Source organism: Trichogramma pretiosum, unplaced genomic scaffold (genome assembly GCF_000599845.2).
Source record: "Trichogramma pretiosum strain Unisexual culture from Peru unplaced genomic scaffold, Tpre_2.0 scaffold4, whole genome shotgun sequence".
Classification (NCBI taxonomy): Eukaryota; Metazoa; Arthropoda; class Insecta; order Hymenoptera; family Trichogrammatidae; genus Trichogramma; species Trichogramma pretiosum.
This window is the reverse complement of record NW_019641688.1, coordinates 1,607,209-1,630,486: the sequence shown is the minus strand read 5'-3', so window position 1 is coordinate 1,630,486 and position 23,278 is coordinate 1,607,209. Positions and strand designations below refer to the sequence as shown.

At 39.5% G+C, this 23,278-nt stretch overlaps 3 protein-coding genes across 3 annotated transcripts; all 3 read left to right on the top strand.

The window, feature by feature from the left end:
- Window positions 1–3,978: 3,978 nt before the first annotated feature.
- LOC111694246 lies at window positions 3,979–5,903 on the top strand. Its single transcript, XM_023461603.1, has 3 exons — window positions 3,979–4,214; window positions 4,716–5,067; window positions 5,721–5,903. The coding sequence occupies exons 1-3, from the start codon at window positions 3,979–3,981 to the stop codon at window positions 5,901–5,903; spliced, it is 771 nt and encodes a 256-aa protein (XP_023317371.1).
- A 2,088-nt stretch (window positions 5,904–7,991) lies between these two features.
- On the top strand, window positions 7,992–12,229 carry LOC106656006. The gene is made up of 12 exons (XM_023461602.1): window positions 7,992–8,233; window positions 8,432–8,768; window positions 8,832–9,071; window positions 9,145–9,261; window positions 9,357–9,512; window positions 9,596–9,641; window positions 10,427–10,589; window positions 10,675–10,999; window positions 11,079–11,324; window positions 11,419–11,535; window positions 11,608–11,763; window positions 12,074–12,229. Exons 1-12 carry the CDS (start codon window positions 7,992–7,994, stop codon window positions 12,227–12,229), a joined length of 2,301 nt encoding a protein of 766 aa, XP_023317370.1.
- A 124-nt stretch (window positions 12,230–12,353) lies between these two features.
- Window positions 12,354–13,829, top strand: LOC106656005 (odorant receptor 4-like). Its single transcript, XM_014376615.1, has 6 exons — window positions 12,354–12,598; window positions 12,671–13,001; window positions 13,073–13,309; window positions 13,385–13,489; window positions 13,563–13,718; window positions 13,776–13,829. Exons 1-6 carry the CDS (start codon window positions 12,354–12,356, stop codon window positions 13,827–13,829), a joined length of 1,128 nt encoding a protein of 375 aa, XP_014232101.1.
- The last annotated feature ends 9,449 nt before the right edge of the window (window positions 13,830–23,278 follow it).

The following is a 23,278-nucleotide window of genomic DNA, read 5'->3' as shown; positions in this document are numbered from 1 at the left end:
GGTAATTTAGCGATCTCCATTATATCGGATTTATCGGTAAATCAAGTGTCGAGCACGATAGAAGATGATTCTTCGGTGAAAATCACAATCACGCGCGAGTCAGTGTTGGGAAAGCACACGTGCGAGTCGCAAGCTGCAAAGAGTCGCGAACGAGTTTTTTTTTTAAAACAACCGTTGCTACTATCTGCTTTGAGCTGCTTTGAGGCAAGTGAGGCGCTCGTGAAGCTAGACACTACTGAACTGCCGGCTGCGCTTTCACCGCTCGGCTTTTATATCGCTCCGACTCGACACGACCGGTGCTCGCGGCGCTCGGCGCGATTCGCTCGACTCCACTCCCGCCGCCTGCCTGCCTGCGCGGGTAAATACGCAATTTGCTGCTGCTGCTGCTGCGTTACGCTGCCGTACTCGCGCCGCTGATCGTGTGCCTCGTGCGCGTCTCGAGAAAGAAAAGCTCGTCGTTATTAAAGAAAATTGCTCTCCTTCGTTCTGCGCTTGGAATCAGTGCAGACTTGCCGCATAATTCTTTCGTCATCTAACTGCGAGCTTTTGTCCGAATTAATGCAGCGCACGCATCGTCATCGAAAAACGAGCTGAAGATCGGCGGAGCACGCGCGAGTGAGAGAGAAAAGTCTGTACACGTGCCAAGTTTTAGTCTACGCGCGACATAATTGGCAGCGAATACGCATGTGATTCGAACGTTCACCGCGCGCGTGAGTGCACGTATGTACTCCTTTTGTCTCTTTTTCTTTTCACCCCCTCGTGATCTTATATATACTGGTATAGATCACTAATTAAGATTTTCAAGTTCAAAGTCTTTGCTTGACAAAAGCTCGAGTTACTCACCACTGCATAACATTAATTTTATCGCGAGCTTTACATTATTAATTTACATTTTACTAATTAATTTTGACTACACATTTTGACACTTTTTTAAGTATACATTACTATTTTACGAAACGTTTAAAACGTAAGCCCTTCGAATCTATCACTGACTACAAATTATCGCGAGCTTTTCATATGCGTCGGGAGCTTTTTTAGTTCCGGTATTTTACTTTACACTCGACGATGTTGACACATTTTCCGTATTTTCCGAATCAAGCCCCTCTCATTGTTATAACTTCATGGCGACGTATTATGCAAATGCCGTGTAATGTGTTGACTATCGCCGAGCAGCTTCATAATACAATGTTGTCGACCAAGCGCGCATCGTTATTTTCCATCATCGGTTCGCGAGCATAACATAATTCGCGCGCGACCAACAAATCAAAGTGTATCATAACACGATCCACCGACTGCTCCACTTATTTACATATATCTCAAGTCGCTGTGGCCCTTGCCGCGCGCAAATATATAAAGCTTCCGAACTTATGTAATCGATGTATGCTTGTCGTTTATATACTTGCGGCACTGCCACCTGCTGCTGCTGCTGTTGCCGTTGCCGTTGCCGCAACTGCACCACTTTATTTTCTTTACCGCGCGGATAACAAAGGCTGAGCGCTGGTGTAACTCGGCCGCGCGCGTCTTTGCGTAACCAGCTTCTCTCTTTCTCGGTTTGCTCGACTTTGTACCTTTTTTTTTCTCTTTCTTCGGCTATTGTGCGCGTTACGAAAATATATAACACAAAACTTATTCTCTCTGACTTTTGATGCCTGCTGCAACTGGCACAAGCTCGACAAATATGTTTATGTGTTATGCATTGCAATTGTCTGCAGCTGGGTTCATATACGCGCTTCCATGCGCGAGGACGAAAGGTCGCCTTGAACTTACGCTCATATAACATATTGACAAATTAATTTTGGCTAAATTCCAGCAACAAAAAATCGATTTTCAGATATTGATAGTCCCCGTTTCAATTTCAAACAAAATTTATTAACATCCCGTATACGAAAAACGCTCGAAAAAAAGACTACTTGAAATATATTGAGACTTTCAGGACACGGGTGAAACATTTCACGTGCTCTAAAATTGTTGTCGATCAAGCGCAGAACGAGTAAGACGATAAGCTCGTGGGACTAAATGAATATATCAGTCAAGCTTGACTACGGTATACAAAGCCGCAAAAAGAGCGCGAAATGCGCGTCGTTCCGCTGATACCTCTATAGTACGTACAATATCGTGTCGCGATCGCACGGATCAACACCAGCAGCAACAGCAGTATAGTAGTAGCAGCAGCAGCTGAGCAGCTGATATATTTTCTATATACGCAGCTCAATAATTCGAATCTCGAGTGCGCAGCGCGCGCTTATCGCTTATCAAGCCGAGGTTCCCATTTCGATAAAGTTGGGGGGAAATTTTCCATCGTTACACTATATTTATTGGCATACCACGCCGCGCAATTCGAGTGTTGTGTCGCGTGTGTATATTATGTTGTGTATATCGATCTGTTGTTGACGATCGCAGCGATCGGCATGTTCGCGGCGCATGATCGCTCTGCGAGTCGATCGTCGAGACTTGCCGAGCGATTCGAAGAACAAATAAACTCGCCCAGTTTGGCCGCGCGGCTCAAAGGGATTCGGGTATCTCGTTGTCTTCCAACTGTGCTGGGTATGAATCGCAACTCCAAACGACCTCGGCTTCGCTAATTAGTATAGAAAATAATAATGTGTTTGACGAAATGAGTGTAATTATTTCTACACGAGGCAGAGCTTCACGATATCGTTTCGAGAGCACAGCTGATCACGCGAAGCTCGACTGCATTCATATACCTACGATCTCGAATGACGGATCCGTAACATTATATACGGGAAATTCGATCCTCGTGCCAGTTAGTTTTTCGAGGAAAAGATTATTACGGAGCGCAATTTGAGCAATCGATCTCCGCTTTTATAAACGAGTTGCATCGCATGGCTATTCATATACAAGACTCTGACGCATATATTCTAGATGTGTGAGTATTTTTATCGAGCGTGCGTGGCTAATGAAAGGTACAAATAAGCTGCCGATGCTGTGTTTGGTAAGATTGCTTCCGTACTTACCGACAGAGGTATGTGCGATCGATTGAGCTGCCGGAAGTTGAGTCATTGGTCACTAGATCGCGGATAAATCGCGATCAGAGGTGAACCACGAAGGTGTCAAAAAGTAAGAAGACCGCACGAGAAATTTGCATTATTTTGTTCCATTAATACAGCGACAAACATCTTTAATTTACTTTTGGCGCTTAAACGATTCAGGTGATGACTGTTTGCCATGTTTTGACACAACATGAAACATAGTAATGAATAAAACATCATTTAAACTGTTTTAACGGATAAAATCATATTTGAACGCGTACTCTAAACGTTTTTTTCTTCGTCTTTACAAATAAAGGCATTTACATTTGTAATTTGCGGAGTAAGCGGTACCGTTTATTCGGTCACCGCACGAAAAAGACTTTTGTGAAATTAAAATGCTCATGGGAAGAGTCAATTAAGCTCCTGGCAAAATTGCATTGGAGGATCCTCTCAACCAACTGTTAGGTAAACTCGCGCTCGCGCGCGCGCGCCCTGATAATTAGAGAAAGAAAAATTGCCACTAACTAACTAAATAATGCTCCTTGATGAGAGTACCAGCAAGTTGGTTCCGGCGTGCTGCTCTCTGCTCTGCGCTGCGCTGCGTACGTATATATTGCATCCATGTGTGCGTGGATGCGAGTGCGAGTGTGTGCAGAAATCGATAAAGTGCGGTTTCGGCCGAGGCTTCATATTAAATTCACAAACGGCATTACACATTAAGCTCGGCGAGCCACCACTGCACGCCCGCGCGCGCATATAATACACACACTGCTGCTGCTTTTACACACTGTGTGTTTAATCAGGCATTAAAAAGTTATAAGCGCCTCTTCTCCGCGCGTATACGCGATACATACACGAGCTTCTGTTTGTGCAATTTTAAAAGCAAATAGTTACGCCACCCACGCCACTGCTGCTTTCCCAATCATAACGCGGGGGGTTGTTGCGTGCGTCGCTCAAACTTTGTTTCGTCGGTCTATAAACTAACAACATGTACATAATGTATTATTTGAAATACGGTCTGATATTGCTGGATTCTTGGCCCGGGGTGGACTCGGCGAAACTTTGCAATGCGCTCGTGGCCCTGAGCTGCGCGAGCCTGTGCTTTCAATTTTGGGATGCCGCGGCCGTGTTTCACGATCTGGACGCTCTGCTGACCAACATGGAAACGTCCATCGGCGTTCTTTCAAGCGTTTTCAAGATCGTCACGTTTCGCATGCAGAGCGCGTAATAAGATTTTTGTCGCTACTTTATTGTCATAACAACTCCGGTAGAAATGTTCCGTGTTAGAAATATTCAGCGTATTTGAAATGATTTCAAAATCACAATTTAACTGTCTCCAAAAAAATTTTTGAGAAAAATTAAGATACGTGTGACTGAAGCAGGCCATTATTGCACGGCACGGTTAGCACCCGAGCGAAGCGAGTCATAAGTATCTTCCGCTTTTTTATAGCCACTGTTCTAAATTCACGTTTAGGCCCCCTTTGGCGAAATATAAGGTGCTCATAATAGCGTCAAAACTACTTTAAATCTCCACCACTAGATGTCGAATACTGTTATCTGATAATCTGCAAATGGCAAAGTCAAAATAATTCTATAAGTCGAAGCATAGTTTAGTTATAGTTGATTCAAATTTTTATTAAATTTAGTTATAAAATATTGAAAAATTTTACAAGGAAACGGCAGATGAGTTCAGTAAGATTATTTTTTACTTTGTCGATGTTATAGGTCTACCAAAAAAATGGTAAAAATGTCGATCGAAGAGCACGTTGAAAAAAACGCAGCAAATCCAAACTCGAAAACTGGCAAGTCGAAGAGCAATAACGAAAACGCAGTGAAATTAATTCTACAAATTCTGTTTGTATCCTACTTTGTATTGGGTCTATCCTATCCGGCAGTATCGTTGGTATCCTACGCCCTGGGCTCGTCCGAGGAGCGGGTTTTTGTGCTGCCGTCGATGTACTTCATCCCGTCGCCTCGGGAGTCTCCGGCTTTCGAGCTGCTCTGGATTTATCAGTTCGTCGTGGTTTTATTTTCAGTACTAGGACAATGCATCGCGGATAGCTCTCTGATTATTTTGGTAAAAAAAATATTATTTTAAAATACGATATGCGATTTTTTTATTTATTTTTGCTCTCGATTTGATCTCTACTCTTCTCTTCTCGGCAGGTTTTCCATGCTAAATCGAAAACTGCGAATGTTTGCCAACGAATAAAACATTTTTCTCGTATTTGCGGAAGCATGAAGGATCGAGAAACGGTATCTCGGGCTGCTCGAGCCCTGCTAGACGCTCACGAGAAACAGATTCAATTTTTCAAAGGCATTCGCGATATTTTCTCCCTCGTCGCTCTGTCCTTAGTGATAATATCTTCATTCATAATCGCTAGTCTTGGCTTTACAATTATTCGCGTAAAGTATTCAGCAAGATTTATAAAATCTCAAAGTTTAACAATTATCTTTTCTTCAAGTGATTAATTGATTTTTCGCGTACTTTCATATATAAACTGGAAAATCGCAGTTGGTCGAAAACGATCATAATTACGCTAGCGCCGCGCGCTGCCTATTGTACATTATTTGTGCATTATCGGGAGTTGGCTCGTACTGCATAGCCGGAGAATTTTTAACCCATCAGGTTAGAAGTAAAACTTTTCTTTTCTTTCATTTCTGTAATTGAAAATTGTCGTAACAATACATTACTTTATAAAATGCTCTCTTTTTTACTCTTACTCATAGAACTTGTCTATTGAAAATGATCTTCGGGAATGCTCGTTTTACAATTTTCAAGAAAAGGAGCAGAATCTTGTACGCTACATGCTCGTGAGAGCGCAAAATTCGAATACTTTAGAAATCGGAAAATTTGGCAATCTTTCGCTTTTCTCTCTAACTATGGTAAAGTTGGATTATTTCAATGCCTAGCCAATGACTTTAATTTTTTTATCTGTATTTTCAGATTATAAAAAGGTCCTTTTCTTATTTGTCTTTATTAAGAGCAACGCAAAAATCATAAATGCACTAGAATTCAATATTAACTTATGAGGTACAATAGTCTATTTTAGATCACAATAAAGGTATGAGAAAATGAGGTAAAAGTAAACTTTTTCTGATTCATTTATATTTTTTACCATGATTAGTATTCTTGTCGAATTATTTGTTAGTTACTATGGTGGAAATGCTAAAAATTTTATAGTTAGTTTATGACCATAAAAACTTTCTTGGATATACAAGGACCATTAACTCAGCATGTATATTAATCAAAAAAGTATTATTTTTATACATTTTATGGCCACGTGATGTCCTGCGTTATATTTTTATGGCCATTTCTAACTATATAAAACTCACTCAAATTCAATTTTCTGAAATTAATAACGTTATTTAATTTAATTTCTTAATTTGAATTTAGTAGTATTATCGTTCACTGCACTTAGAAATTTGTACTTAAAAATTAACTTTATTTTATGGCACTTATTATTATTTGTGGGACTAAATAAATCTACGATTGTGTTAACCAAAATAATAATGTATATTCAGATGTATAAATGATGCATGTCCGTTTGACTGTCGACGAACAAGTGACTACGAAAATTAGGTAGAGGTAGCTTAGTACATAAAGGTTAACAGCAGCTCGGTGACGACGTAGACATGTACTGATCAATCACCTCTACATACATACACATTAATGATTGTATTCCATACACATTCTTACATAAATTTACTACATCGCAAAATGCACAACACAATTTCCATTAAAACTGTGCTTTGACTTATACAATTATTTTTACTTTGCCACTTGCAGATTTATAAGTGAAAGTATTTGCCACCTAGCGGTGGAGTTCTAAAGTGTTAATTATCGGATTCAAATTGGTTGAAAACTGTTTTAATGCCTTTTCGAATGTAGAAAGTTAATAATAATTTTTAATATTCTACATTTTATAAGTCAATAAAATTGAATTTATTAATAAAAATTTGAAAACGTTATCGTTAATGCTTATATTAAACGGCCTTCAAAAAGTAGATTTATTTATATCTTTTCGGAGAAATATGTCCTTAGCAAGATTTTACATCGACATCTTACGCTGTTTCGAATCAGAGAAAGTTTCGAGAAAAGATAAATTTGCTCACCACTAATGCAAACAAGTAAGGTGTTAATTCCTCTGGAGAGCAACGTATAAGTTTGTCCAACCGAATCTCTGGCAGTCCAATGGCAAACGTTCCCCAAAGTTGGTTCGTTGTTATACAATCCTCCTCGCGCTCCGAGTACATAAGTTGGCGCAAGGAGCAGCAGCGAGAAAGCTAGGCTTAAAGCTGAAATTACAATTCAAAGTCATGGAGATCTAGCTCAATGAAAATAATGAAAAGAGCCTGAAAAAATACTGCAACTTTATCGTGTACACAGGACTTGAAAAAAAACTCGAGCGTGCATGTGCAAATCGTTTTTTCCTTTGAATAAATCGTGTCAATAAAAATAAACGCCTTGCAGCTCCTCGATAATTTATCGTTCCTCGAGCAGCAATGGCTTTATTCCGTGCGCGCGAAACGACTCGAATTCACCAGTGTGCGCGGGGGGCTATTTCGCACCTTCGGTATGTAGCGCGAGCAAGTAAAGAAAAAATACATACCGAAAGCCGATTGAATATTCTAATACGGTACAACGCGAGTGTTTACGTAAATACATAAATCATAGCTCGCCAGCAATCGAAATTTCTTCTTCGTCTATGCGCCTTTATAGATGTATGCATCGGGGCGAGAGCTTAGCTGTCATTGATTATCGATCCATCATCGTCGAAGTTTACATGCACTTTTTTGCACGACTGCTGCGCAACGCCTCCGAGCCGCGTTGATTTATTTATTATTCAGGTTAAAGATCTTCCAGGCGAAGGCAACCGTTTTCCGAGATTATTTATGACGATCTGCAGTCGATTTTGATCGTCGTGGGCACGCGGAAAATATTATACAGATAGACAGCCGTCGACGCGAAAAAAATTTTTTTCTTCATCCCCACGAGCGATGAAGAAATTCCTCGTTCCGCAAATCGAGATAGGCCTGAAACTGCTCGGGGTCTGGCCAAACACGAGAACGGCAACGATTATTTACGTCCTACTGTTCGCCGTCTCGTTGAGCTTGATATTTCAGTTTTGGAACGTAGCCGTTGTGTTCTATCGGCTGGAGCTACTGATGAACAATCTGGGCACTACCATGCCACTCACTTTGATCGCTTTGAAACTTGGAATTTTCTGCTTCAACGACAAGTGGGTATACACGTTTCTCTCTGCTGGCTCGTTAAAAAACATTTTTCAGGTGTTTCATATTATAGAGTGCTCAAAGCGGTGCGAGCAAAAGTAAAACTTTTAATCTCTACTCGCAAAGCTGATGATAAAAAAACATTTTTTCAAAAGCTCAAATTAAATTTATAATCTATGACGCTCTGTACACTGATGTTTTGTTAGGAAAATTAGTTACGTTATCGCTGAATTGCAAAAGGACTTTGAAAGCGAGGGCGACGACAAGCAAGTACGGAAAGTAACTTTGAAAAATCTGAGACTCGCCGCTATGTTATCGAACACGATCGCCGTTTGCTACAATGGTTTGCCCATATCGTATTTGGTACTGTCCATATTGTCGAGCCAATCTGACCCTGACGACAGAAAATTAGTAATGCAATCTTCGTTTCCGTGGGATGAGAGGCAAAGTCCGATATTCGAAATAACCTGTTTTGTACAATTTTTGTTGGCGATGTTTGCTTCCAATGGACATGCGACAATTGAAGGATTTCTCACAATATCTGTAAAATCAAATATACTTTTTTCGAGCACTCTTTTGATAAATTATAATGAATTTTCTCTCAAGGTTCTTCACGCCAACTCCAAAGCAGTCTCCGTATGCCGAGAAATATCAAAATTTTCCAACGTTTGTCAGTCTGAAAACGACAGAGTCAAAATCACTCACGCCAAACGAAAACTGATCGAAAAGCACTTGAGTTTCATACATTTCTCCGAGTGCATATCAGACATTTATTCCTACGTTTCTTTTTTCCATCTATTCTTCATGACTTTGATCAACTGCATCGTCGGGTTCATGATAATTAACGTAAAGATTTTTGCTTTGCCATTTCAACTATTTTCAAATTATCTAACGCTACATTAATTCGTGCATTTCACAGTTGAACATCATCGAAGCGAATAAAACGGCGACCTTAATGATGTGCATGGTGTACATGTTTACCGCGTTAACTGCAGTCGGATCCTACTGTGTCGCCGGTGAATACTTGACAACTCAGGTTTGATGACTCGCATCGTATCATAGTCGTCGTCGACGTCGCTTTTCATTAAGAAACGAAATATACGAATAAAACATTTTTCGCATTATTCGCAGGGAAATATGATATTAGACTCCATGTGCAGCTGCCTGTGGTATAAATTCCAAGCCGCCGATGTGAGAGCTTTAGCATTTATGATCATGCGGAGTCGCAAGCCGGTTATCCTAACGTGCGGAAACTATGCTCCGCTGTCCTTAATTTACTTCACTAAAGTTCGTGTATAAATGTCTACTCGATCCTTAAAAATGATATTTTAAACATTTTTTCGAAAGATAATTTTTACTTTTTTATTTAGATTATAAAAACATCAGTTTCTTTCTTGTCTCTGGTGAGAGCGGCAAGTCAGTAGTGCGTGAAAGTTCTCTGGCTTGACTTTGCAGTGATGCACTAGAAGCAAAAAACGTATTCTTATGAAGTGTTTTTGTTGTTATCACCTTGAGTATAAATGTGAGATAAATTTGCATGAATTTTGATTTTGAAAATTTTACTGAATTTTTAAATGTTGATAAATCATGCTCGTTAAAATTATTAATTTTAAAAATATAAATCTGATTTGAATACAATATTATAGCATTGAATAAAAATGTCATTTTAAAATTTTGTTTGGAATACATAACATCAAAAGTCAAGTATATCAAAAATAGAACATTTAACTTAAATTGTAATTTTAACGATTCATTTTTTATTTGAAGTGATTCTACTAGAGCTTTGGTCAGCCATTCAGTACATCCCACTTTTACTTGTAGTTTATTACACGTTACAATCTTTGAATAATTGTAACGACAATGTATATGCCTTCTCGATCTTTCACATATGTTGTATTCTAGTAAAAACCAATAAAAGATGTATAAGTCCTTTAGCATTGGAGGCGCTGACTTCATGAATCTTGTATTAACCGGTTTATAAGCTTGTAGTTTTACAATAAAAGCTACTCGAGTCACCCGGGAAACAGATACATAACAGAAATAATGAAACGTAATTTTAACGCGCAATGAGAGAATTATTTGCTGGAATGTTCAATCGTGTCGAAAAAGTACTCGATTATTCAACATGACACTGATAAATAATGTACTGATTTTTCTCTTGAGAACAACCGGTTTTTGGCCGCACAAATTTTATTTGTTAGGTCCAATATTTACGTTATCGACCATTTTTACGTCTTTGCCGTTTCAATTTTGGAAAGCGACACTTTTAACGGATAATCCCACAACTATGATGGACAGTTTCAGCGATTCTTTATCAATGATCTTAATAATTCTCAAATTTATTATCTTATGGAATAAGAGAAGGTATTTTTTTAATTACATCCATTCCATTGGTATATTTTAACTGAAACGTAGCAAAAAGATTACACTCCTTTTACTTCATATTTAGCTACGTGACAAATTTGTTGGCTGATATCCAAGAAACCTGGAGCGGAAACCTGCCTAACGAGTGGCAAACACTCGCGCGCTATTGCAGAATATTTTGCACCTGTGACATGGGAATGTACTTGTGTGCGGTAATCTTGTACTACCCGGAAATCATATCCAACTACTTTGGCGGGCGAGTCGAGACAAGAGTTTTACTGTTCAAATCGCATTATCCGTTCGACTTCCACAAAACACCCGTTTACGAGTTAATCATGTTAACACAGATAGTACAGGGCTGGCTTATTATTTTCTGCGATTCGCTCAGCAAATGTCTTCTGGTGGCTTATGTGCGTTGATTTTATAGTCGACTCGTATACACGAACTGTTGATTTAAAAATTGGCAATTACGATTGTATACGATTGCAGGTTTTTCATACAACTGCGCTGATTGACGAACTGTTGAGTCAGATAGAGAATTTTTCAATCAGCTGCAAGAGCCGTCAACCGGACAAAAGTGTCAAGGTTCACGAAAATTTCAAACGAGTCGTTCTTCAGCATCGACGGATTTTGGCTCTGGTGCAGCAAATTAACATGGCTTACAGTTTAGTGTCCGTGATTCAAATTTTGTTCAGTAGCCTGCTCATATGCGTGACCGGCTTCGTGTTAGTAACGGTAAACAAACGCGGTGGTGACCAACAATTGCCACGCGGACCACTACGTGCGGTTCGATTCGTGCACGAATGAATAATCTCCGCTTATTTCGCAGGCCATGGAAAACTCCGATATCATGATAATCACGAAATTCATCGCATTCATCATTGCGATGCTATCGCAAATTTTCACCTTTTGCGTCGCTGGGCAGTATTTGCAGAACAAAGTCGGTGTGTCGCGCGCTTAATTTCTTTTTTTTCGTGAACAGGCGCCTCTCGACTAATTAATCATTTTTCTTCTTTAGGCTGAAAATATTCACGGTGCACTGTACAATTGCTTTTGGTATGTCCTAGAGCCGAAAGAAGCGAAATTGATCGTCATGGCTTTGAACAGAGCGCAAAAACCGCTGACTTTGACCGGTGAAAATATGTTTGATCTTTCTATAAGTACATTCTTGAAGGTAAAATTAATCAGGAAGTAGCATTTTTTATAAATATAAGGATGATATTCATTAATTACAGATCATAAAGACGTCATTTTCTTACCTATCAGTATTGAGGGCGGTATACAATTAATTAATTACATCACATTAGAATTGTTGTAGTTCGTTAATAAATTGTTAAAATTTATTTTACGATAAAATACATAGATATTGCAGAGAATCAATGCTCAAGTTACTTTTAATTTTTGCTCTGTGATGTACTGCTCGCGATTATATCGAAACGTATACTTATTTGAAAAAATTGTCGACGTAAAGTAAATATTCATAGGATGAATGTACAAAAGGAGGGGGAAAAAGAATGAGCCTAAGTAAAGATCTCCTAGGACACATGTTAAAAATAATCATGCTAACTGGTGCATTTGATATAATCATTGGTCAATGGTTGATGTCCATAGAAATGGGTGGAGACAAAGTATTTTATTGACGACTCTGATATGGTTGTCAGTCTTTTGATGCACGTAAGCTTTATTTTAGATCAGCAGGGATTACTTTAAATAGCTTTGTTTTCGAGTGCTCTTTGTAGTTCATGTATAGAAGTAAATTTGAAAATGAAAATCCCAATCATTGGCAAGCCCTTGGAAATATCTCTGAAACTAACAGGTTTTTGGAACGAAGAGGTTAATAAGGTCGTTTTGGCTTTAATGTGGTCATCCGTTCTAACCACAATGCCATTTAGTGTGTGGGTCGCTATTAGAATGAGTAAAAACCCATTGATGCTCTTTGACAATTTATCAGTACTCTTGGCTCAAGTACTTTTATACAGCAAGTTGCTGATATTTTCTTATAACAGAAGGTATGTTGTTTCATTCGCGAGTAATTATTAGTAAAAAAAAAATCGTGTCTAACGATCATGTGAAACCTCCAGGCTGCTACGCAACTTGCTGCGAGAAATGGAGAGCGACTTCGAAAGTGATCCGCAGTTACTGCGTTACATCGAGTTGAGCGGCGACGATCCGAGACGTTTCTGTAAGTACGACTTTTTCGTCTATTTGGGCTCAAGCGCTTTGTTCTGGGTACAGATCGGATTCATGTACGTCGCAGTACCAGTCGAGATGCGCGAACCCGTCTTCAAGGTTCACTATCCCTTCGACTACAAAAGCAGCCCCGTCTACGAAGTGCTCGTACTTACGCAAGTTATTCAGGGTATGCTTCAGTGCTGCATTCAAGCTTTTTCCGAATCTCTGCTCATAGCTCTGGTGAGCCGTCTATAACAAGCCTATAGCGTTGCGATGCAATTTTATATTATACATTTGTATTTTACAACTAGGTTTCCTACGTATGCGCACAAATAGATACATTGTTCGCGAGGATGGAAGAGTTTTCAAAAATGTGCGTTTCAGACGACAAGAGAAATTTGCCAAGGCTATCTCAACCAGTTTACAAGCAGCACATAAAAGTCCTAAATGTGTTCGAAAAATTGAATAAAATCTATTTCTACGTAACATTTTTTCAAGTATTTTTCACTACTGTGGTTATTTGTCTTTCGGGATTCGTCGTGATTGTGGCAAGTGAACAAGATTGAAGCACGATCAAATTATTTTTCACAAAGTGAGCGAAAAAAATTTCTCATCCCATTTAGATTAGCGACGACCCTACGATTTTGGTCAAGTTTGCGGGTTACTATTTCTGCTCGTGTTGGCAAATATTTTCATTTTGCCTAGCTGGACAGCGTCTACTCAACAAGGTATGAAAAAACCACACGTATATTACTTTTTCATGCAAGAATTGCGCAATATACGAATGTGGGCTCATTGCAGAGTGATAAGATATCCATGAAAATGTACGAGACGATTTGGTACAAGACTAGCATTAAAGAGATCCACGCTGTCGCATTCATCATAAAAAGATCGCAAAAGCCATTGATGCTGAGCGTCGCCAAGTCGACAGAGTTATCTATGACTACGTTCACGCAAGTAAATAATTAAACGAAAAACTTGTGGGCGTATTATTGATTCGAATTCATTTTTCAGATCATGAAAACTTCTTTCTCGTGTCTTTCAGTTTTGAGGGCCCGCTACAATTGAACTTTAAATTGTATGTTTAATTTTGTAAAAATAGCTTCAGCTATTATTCTAGTAAAATCATAAAATATCATGGAAAAAGTTTCTCTGTTCTTTGCGTTTTTGCTGTATGCAATCTTACTTTGTTCGATCTAATCGTAAATTTCCACGATATATTTATAAAATCAATGCCAAAAGCTATAAATGACAAAGAAATTATTGGTAAGGACGAAAAATAATTACATTATAGTCGTAAAATGTGTTTCTCCAATAGGCACTGTTGAAATCTTAATTGTCCAGGACTATTTTAATAATAATAATTTTGAACCGTGCATTTATAATATAGATTTATCGGATATAATCCGCGATGGGCCTTACGCGTATAAAGATGGGTAAGTTCGAGCTTCGGGGGTAATTACGCTATAACATCATGCAAAATAGATAATACCAGGTAGAGAATATAAAGCCCGATCGAAAACAAAAGATAATAGTGGGCATAGAGCGATATATAATGCTGTATGATTAATGAGACCAGCCGCTAGACAATCGAGAATTTATCGTTTGCTAGAGAGCGAGCAGGCTCGACGCGGTTGTACAGAAGATATACACATAATATTATTCGAGTATACATGTACGCGAGGACGTCATACGCGCGGTAAGTACGCAGCACTTCTGCTTATATCTCGTGTCAGTAACGTAGTTGAGCTTTCGGTCTAGTTCAGTGTGTTTTACCCGGCGGCGGCTTAGCAGTGTTATTATTCCGAGCTTACCTCGTATATAACTGCTGCTGCTGTTGTTGCGACTCAAAATTTTTTTTTATTTTTGCATCAATTGTAATCATTGCACTGCTGACGATACGAGACCTCCCTGCGCCGTCGCCCGAGGTTCGCTGAATATTCTCGTTGTGTAACCGTACACAATCAGGGCACGCAGGAGCTCAGGGAAGAAGTCACGAGTGCAGGCTTAATTACGTGCAGTCTCTTTTTTCAAATTGAAGCATCACCGAGGCCACTACATTTGTTAGCTACGCCCCGGTTATATACCAGAATTCAAAATGTTTCAATTTCGACTAACAATTTTTCGCGAAAACCCGTCAAGCTCGTAGCTCTGCGTAGGTATATTATGTTTCATTTATATGGTACGTTCAAAAACTTTGGTAGTATATTTTTCATTCGATCGTAATAAGCTTTATTTATGAAATTTCAGACTTACGGTGGAAAGAGATAGAATGGTAATATTGACGAACGTAAAAGTTTGGAAAAATAAAATGCAAAAGCAGTCGTTGAAAGCGTTTGGCTTTTATATTAATGCTCATTTGTATCTTGTTACAGCTATCGAGTTGCATTGTATACGCTCTTTGACAATTGGCGTGGCTAATTTATACCGAGGCAAAAAAATATACACTGCAGTGTACTCGGAAAAAGAAGAGGATGAATATTTTTCAATCTCGTCTACGGGACACAAAAGTCAAGGTAAAAGAATAATTTTTCATTTCTTTTCATTCTAGATTTATAAGTTGCCACTAAAATTCTGCCATTCGTATTCTCAAAAATGTTCAAAATGATTTTTCATTCGGCAACAAAGGAAGAACTCGAGATGCAATGCAAATAGGGCGTGGGGCTTTCGAGTTTATAGCAGCATTCGAATCGAGCGTGAAAAAGCACGGAGGCTTACGACGAAGGGCTCAGTGCGCAGGAGAAGTTAATATATTCGGCGATTCGGCCGAGCAGGAACCGAAAACGCTGCAGTACAGATCAGACTATTGAATCTCGCGATGTGCAGTGGGGGGGCGAGTTCGACTCGAGGGCTGCACCGCGCTATACACGCCGCTGCTGCAAAGCCGCAAATGTAAATTAATTGGCTGGATGCTTCAAATTTAGTGTATAGGCAATATCGCGCGCTCGGGATCAGCGTAGCATTCGGCGTAACAAACGAGCGCATCTATGTGCTTTGTATATGGCTTCTGCCACTGCTGCTGCTACTACGTGGACTGCATTACACAGATATGTATGGTATGTATATTACGTGTGTGTGCGGGGGCTAACTCACATTCGGCATCCACCACCACCACCACCCGAAACTTCGTTAAACGGGAATGGCATTAGCTCGTCGGCTTGGCGCGTTCCACGCAGCCGTTGAAACTAGCATGAAGTGAGAGAGAAAGAGAGAGAGAGAGAGAGCTCAAAGACCATCTCTCTGACACGAGCGAGTGCGCGCCCGATCGTTTCGCTGATGGATGTCTTTGCTTCTCTATCTGTCGCCTGTGACTGTGTCTCTGTGTGCGCGCTGATGTCCTCCCGCCCTCGCGTCTATATACCATACATAGCTTCCATTACGCTCATCAAAGTTACATCTTCGGATTTTCAGAGCTGGAAATGTTCAACCTATTGAGCGAGTCGCGTCGTGGCAGCTTCACAGCCAGCACACAGCCAGCAACTAATAAATCCTCGCTGGGGCGCGCGCGCGCAGCACACAACTTTGTCGAGAGAGAGAGAGAGAGAGAGAGAGAGAGAGTAGAATTTCGATTTACGCCCCGATATATATAGTTCCAAGTTCTCTCTCTCTCTTTCGAAGTGTTCTACTATTGGCGAGGGACAGAGTGAGGGGAGCACAGTACTCTGTACCTTGCCCGATTTTCACCTTCCGGCAATATCCGCTCGCTTTATAATTGATCGATAAATTTTAATTGCCCGCGAGCCGTCAAAATCACCGGACTCCGACTCATCTGCCTTTATCATCTTTCTTGTTAATTCATTTTACGTGCAGCGCGGCGCAAGCTTCTCGCACCGATGGATAGATATATTGTACGATAGTCGCGCGCGCGAGTCCTTGCCAGAGCTATTACATAGCAAGTCTTACTTCATCGACCAAGTTAATCTTTGACTTTCATTTGAAATTCTCTATAATACTCGGCGAACTACACGCACACAATATAATGTCTCGAGGGAGAAGCGAACTTTGCTATCGGAGCTTAATTAAAAGTTTTTCTCTCACAGGCAGCAGCAGCAGCAGCAATAAAACACAATTCAACGTGGTACATGATAATAATGAAGTTTCGCGAATTTGCAAAATTCTTATCGCTGAAGTTTAGTACGCGAGGTGAGTCTCTAAGTTTTACAGCGCCGATGTAAGCGAGAAAACAAGGCCGTGCGCGTGGCGAGAGCTTAATTCGTCGCTGCCATTACATATAATAAATATAATTACGAGGCGGATCGGTGCGACTGCACACGCGCGCTACACCGTGTGATTTGCATTTTTTAATGAATGAAAAACAAAATCATCCCTTGCGACACCGGGGAACGGGGCTTGGTCGTTACAAGCTTCGCGGGAGAGCATATAATAAGCGAGGTTTCACGTATGATAATTCAGCGAGTACGAACAACGTCGAGAGAAGCAACAGCGGCAGCGGTAGCTAGCGGCGACAGCCCTATATTGAACCTAAACAAAGACTCGAACGCAAAGCCGCAAACCTTTGCCGGTCGGATAAATAAAGCAATGCCGCGCGCGAGCCCCTCTAAATGCTCGGTCGGTAATGGAGCGCTGCTAGTCGGGCCGCGTGTGTCTGCAATAATGTCTCACCCTCGCGCATATATACAGAGAGCCTTAGCGAATCTATAAACGCGGAGTAGACGAGTAAAACAGCGGCAACGCACCCCGCACACAATGCCACACGTACGCATGTGTAATGTGTATACACCAGTATAGTAACAAAGCTTGTTCGGTCGTGAGCGATCCGCAGCTCTATTTCCCCCGCTTGCTTGGCTCCTGCCACCCCGCGATCCGACTATTTTTATACACAAATAATACTTTAACATTCTCGCTCGGTCGAGCATGACACGAACCGTGCATGCAGCGTAGGCACTGCTTCCAATTTTATAATGTTACTGCCACACATTGTAAATTGTATTGACGTGTAAAAAAGATGAGCTATATAAGGCAACTCTCGACGTCATTGTTGTTGCACAAAATAAGGAACATACCGCAGGAGCTCGCGCTTTTTGTTGACAATATAGCAGCCGCTTATAATAATCATTATCGTTCATAATATACACATCTTTTTTAATGATAAATTATTTTTAAATGAGACAGTATTATATTTTATTGTCATTTATAAAAAATAGTAACTTTCAGGCACGCTTCGCGCGCGTACATTTTTCAGTCAGTTTCGAAAAAGTTGCTATTTTGACCGTAGATGTCACTTTACTACGTTTCGACTCGAGTCAAAAGTCAGTCGACCAATCAGAGGCCGAATAGATTGGCTTCACTTTTAGGGTCATCATTATTTTAAGAGAGGATTATTAGAAATAATCAAACTTTCAGGAGAAAGCTCTTTGTCATTAAATTTTTCTATTTTTTCGTTTCGACCGAGCACCTATTTTGGTGCCGAAAAATGCAAAAAACTGCAGTGCTGCGTACCCGCCAGGTTCGGGTATAAATCGCACGGCGCATGTTATCAGCGTCTCGGCCCCTACTGGCACAATTAAAATTATTCAAATTAAATTCTCTCTCTCTCTTTTTCTCTATTTATCTATCGACCAAAAATGCGTATTGCGGCCTGTATATATAATACTTGATTCGCGTTCGCGCATCGAATGAAAGGTGAGATCAGCACAAGCGAACACAGTACCGAGATAAATCAAACTCGTTTGACTGACGCACATATTAAAAAGAAAAAAATAGTAGTAATAACAAAAATGACACATCCACTGGGGTATAGGCAATGTATTCGCACATGAGTCCCAGCGCGCCACGCTCGATCGAGCCTTCGAGCTATATGCGTCGTCCTCCCCTTCTGTATGCATGCAGTGTGCAGTTGTGAAAGCCCAACTGGTCGCGCGGCGCGATCGGCCCTTTTCAATCCTCGGGGGCTGCTACGCGGCTACGCAGCCCTGCGTAAAAACGAGTTTGCCGCCGCCGTCGCAGCGCGTATACACTGTCAATGGCCACGTGTGCTCTCTTTCTCGGCTCGACCCTTGCGTTGCAACGCGCATTGTCCACTTTTTTTTTTCTTGCCCGATGCACAGCAGCGAACGCGTGGCCCCTCAATTATTATGCTAATTTGCACGCCGCGTACACACACGAGGTAGTAGGCACATAGTAAACTGGTAAACGGCGAGCGGTTCGAAGCCAGAGATCGTGAAAATATACAACAAAGACAGTAGTTACGTCACGGTGAGTTTTGTGCCCGCGAGCGAGCTTCTTAGTGCCGCTTCGCCAAACCAAACCCGCTCCTAGGATAAACGTTGTCACACGTCTAGATTATATTTTTCTATTTTACAAAGCCATATGCTCATCACCACCGCCCCGCTGAAGTAGAACTGATGACCTTTCTTTATTATGACTCTCCTCATTTACTGAAGCTTCTCGGTTATAATTACTAAACTTTATCAGCTTACTTCAGAAAAATGAATCTTTTTAGTTATAGCTTCATGATGTAAAAAAACTTCTCAGTTTTTAATTCGTTGATTTCAACTTTTCTAGGTTTGCTCAATTACTGACTTATAAAATAAGCCATATAAGGCAGCAAATACCGTGATGCGGTACTGAGCCCACGCGTATTATAATCATTATCGATCATAATACATTTGCTTCCTCCACGAACTTAGTTGCACTGGCTTTGTGAAATAATTTTATTGAAAATAGAATAAAACATATTTTTATGAGAATGACCCTTGACAAAGAACTGTTTGCTTTAAGTTGCAGTTAACTGCTTCTTTTTTAAATAACTACGCAAATGTTTCATCAATCAACTTAAAGTTTTTTGAAAAATAAAATACGGTATTACTGCTTCAAACCACAAAAAAAAGAAAATGTCGAACGAGTCGTTTTCCACCTACTCGATTCATGTACATTGTTAGATCGTCCAAGCCACTGCCGTATTTACTATAACTGCTGTATCTTTTGTGCGAATGTTTATTCGTATACTATGAGCATCTTCTGGGTCTGTATGAGTAATACTTTCATTGAAAATTTGCTCGAGGCTGAGCTCCTTTTTACGTTTTCTCACCGGTGTCGAATTGATGTACAATTAGGGTAGGCTATGCTCTATATGAGGCATTTCATGCCAAGTGTCCTAGCGCTTCGCCGCGCGGCCTAATTAAGTGAAATCAATAAGTTTCTAACTCATGTAAAAAGTATTAGATGGTTTGGTCTGATTTTCCGAAATTTTAGATTTTCATCGAAAAAACTTGACATAAAGTTTCGGCCCGCGCGGTAGCTGTGTCGACGCACAGTACCCCGCACAGCACAAAATCTCATGTTTTTACATGTTCGACGCTGTGTTTCACTAAGTTATAATCATTTGCCCACTCTGAAAACTTGCATATCGATAGGAAATTATCTCAGCTTTCGATCGTATTTTGATACTTTTTACGCGAGTTAGAAACTTAGTATTTTCGCCTAATTGGGCCGCGCGGCAAAACGCTAGGACACTTGGCATGAAATGCCTCATATAAGCCTATGTTACTGCATATGACATTCGACGGTAGAGGGAGAAAATATCGTCGCTGCAGTACATGAAGGATCTCCAAGAAGCCGAATGTCTTCACTAATATTCAAGCAGGGCGTTGAGTAAGATCTACTTTCCAGCAGCTAGTGTATAAAAACGAATAAAATTGAAGTACAGTGTTAGTTATTCAAGACGTTTAACTTCGAATAGGTACTACGTGTTTTTCGTGAACAATTACAGTGACTACGCATAATCAAGTGAGAGATAGGAAATAGCGGAAACATATTCAGGTATACATTTTTTTGATCATGGCATAAAATTTATTGATAAGATTTCTTCATAAAACTTTACTTTTCTTTAGGATGAAGGTAGAGCTGAACAAAACCAATTGCCGATGAAAATCACATTTTAAATTCAATAGACTCTTGCGAACAAAAAATTTTAAAACATTAAAATTTGATAAATCATTGGTGAGTAGAATGATGAGTATCATGTTCTTTTACCACTACCAAAAACTATTATAACAATTTAATTTTAGGAAAATTGCTTGAAGGCGGCGGCTATAATATTTTAGGAAAAGTTTGATGAAAATATATCCATAGATTTTGAGTGCGAAGATATAAGGCTTGAACTAAAGTTTTTACGAATAACCATTTGTAAAACCGAGTGTTAAAGTCACCTATCATTCGTAGAAATGAAAAACCAAATTCAAATGAATTCGATTCAATGCCAGCTGTCGATTTTAACTAAATTCACATGTTAAATTTAGAGAATATAAGGTTGTGAAAATCATGAGCAAAAGTATATCCTCTAAAGTATATCCTCTCTTAATTTTAATATGAGTCGACAAACTTTTGAAAAAGAAGAAAATCCAAATGCACATATCAGTACGACACCCAAGAGCATCAGGCCTTATGAATGTGAGATTTGTTACGAGGCATTTGGACTTGAGAATCACGTGGATGCAGTGCATTATCGTATTAAATCATATGACTGTGATACATGTTTAAAATCATTTACACAAAAATGTTATCTCATAACTCACATAAATGTAGTACATAATCAGAGCAAACCCTTCGAATGTGAGATTTGTCACAAATCATTTAGATACAAGTTTGATCTCAAGAAACACATTAATTCAGTACATGACCGCAGCAAACCCTTTGAATGTGATATTTGTCGCAAATCATTTAGATACAAGTGTGATCTCAAGAAACACATAAATTCAGTACATAATCGAAGAAAACCCTTCGAGTGTAATATTTGTCATAAGTCATATAGCCGCAAGGATTATCTCAAAACTCACGCGAATGCAGTACATAATCAGAGTAAACCTTTTGAATGTGAGATTTGTCACAAATCATTTGGACTAAAATGTAACCTCAAAACTCACATAAATTCAGTTCATGATCGTATCAAACCCTTCGAATGTGGGATTTGTCACAAATCATATGGATTAAAACATCACCTCGCAGGACATGTAGATACAGTACATAATGGTAGCAAACCTTTCGAGTGTGACATTTGTCACAAATCATATGGATTAAAACATCACCTCGCAGGACATGTAGATACAGTACATAATGGTAGCAAACCTTTCGAGTGTGACATTTGTCACAAATCTTACGGTCGCAAGGAAACCCTCAAAGCTCACATTAATGCAGTACATGATAATATCAAACCCTTCGAATGTGAAATATGTCACAAATCATTTGGACAAAATAGTAACCTGAAACGTCACATAAATGCAGTACATAATCACAGTAAACCCATCAAATGTGGCATTTGTTATTAAGCATTTAGACAAAAAAAGTCTACTCAAACCTCATATAAATCCAGTGCATGAATGTGAAAACCTATTCGGATGTGGGATTTGTCACAATTTATTTGGATTCATGGGTAATTTCGATAAACACAGGAATAGAGTTCATGACTGTATGAAACGTTAGAATGTGACAGTTGTCATAAAACATTTGGACAAAAATTGACCTTGAACATCATGTCAGCGCAGTCCAACAGACCCTTGGAATGTGATATTTATCACAAATCATTTAGAGAAAAAATTCGTTCAATCGCTTGAGTATACTACAAAATTTTAGGAAATGTTTCACATAAGTATCCTTTCATGTTGTAAACAATAAAGTATTTTAACCTGTTATCAATTTTTTTGTGATTGTGAAAAACATTCCATTCATGTTTACATTAACTAAAATATAAACAATATTTCTCAAGTACCTATCCTCTAATAGTCTGGTATAATAGTAAAAAATTCTCGAGATATTTTTGTCAATTTTACGGACTCTGGGTCCTTTTTCGACGTTTTTTGTTCGTTTTTGAACGCTTATAAAAACTTTTAAAACTTTTAAAAAAGTTTTCGAAATGAAAATCCGGATCGAACTCTATTAGATTTCAAGTTTTCTTTTTTTTTTCTATCTACTTTTATTGCACAAGCCTAAAAGATGCTCAGATCACTTTGAAATATATTTTTATAAAAATTTAGGTAATTTTTTCTTGAATAATTGAAAAAAATCAAACGTGGGGTACGCAGAGCATATAATATATATACATAATGATGATCTAAACAATCGGATATGTCTCTAGCTGCGTATGCCAACTCGATTGTTTTCCAGCATCGAGGATATAACGTCAGTGTGACTGTCGATCGATATAATAGTATGCGCGTACGGCACGTTCGAGGGAAAAGTAGGAGAAAGTCGCGCGACGCGAGGGAACGATGGTTGCAATAGATTAGATTTGTTATCGGTATTGGTGTCAACAACTGTTCGCGCGCGCGCCACTCCAAGTTCGAACAAAGCGTACACGTATATTGGATCCGAATTATACACCTGAAAATTTAAGGAAAAGCTAGGCACTTATTTGTTCGCGTCGTCGTCGTCGATTATAGTAGTCTATATAGGTGCGAAATCAGAAATCGAGCCTCGATTCGGCAATACCTAAAGTACATAAAGGTCGATTATGTAGACCCCTTGTTCGGCGCCCCTCTCTCTCTCTCTCTCTCTCTCCT

Coding starts and splice junctions, on each gene's coding strand:
- LOC111694246 (XM_023461603.1), top strand. CDS start 3,979: ATGTACATAATGTATTATTTGAAATACGGTCTGATATTGCTGGATTCT. Junction 4,215..4,715: donor ACGTTTCGCATGCAGAGCGC/GTAATAAGATTT, acceptor TCGATGTTATAG/GTCTACCAAAAAAATGGTAA. Junction 5,068..5,720: donor ATAGCTCTCTGATTATTTTG/GTAAAAAAAATA, acceptor TCTTACTCATAG/AACTTGTCTATTGAAAATGA.
- LOC106656006 (XM_023461602.1), top strand. CDS start 7,992: ATGAAGAAATTCCTCGTTCCGCAAATCGAGATAGGCCTGAAACTGCTC. Junction 9,262..9,356: donor GTGAATACTTGACAACTCAG/GTTTGATGACTC, acceptor CATTATTCGCAG/GGAAATATGATATTAGACTC. Junction 9,642..10,426: donor GTCTCTGGTGAGAGCGGCAA/GTCAGTAGTGCG, acceptor TTTATTTGTTAG/GTCCAATATTTACGTTATCG.
- LOC106656005 (XM_014376615.1), top strand. CDS start 12,354: ATGAAAATCCCAATCATTGGCAAGCCCTTGGAAATATCTCTGAAACTA. Junction 12,599..12,670: donor ATATTTTCTTATAACAGAAG/GTATGTTGTTTC, acceptor TGAAACCTCCAG/GCTGCTACGCAACTTGCTGC. Junction 13,310..13,384: donor CGGGATTCGTCGTGATTGTG/GCAAGTGAACAA, acceptor CATCCCATTTAG/ATTAGCGACGACCCTACGAT.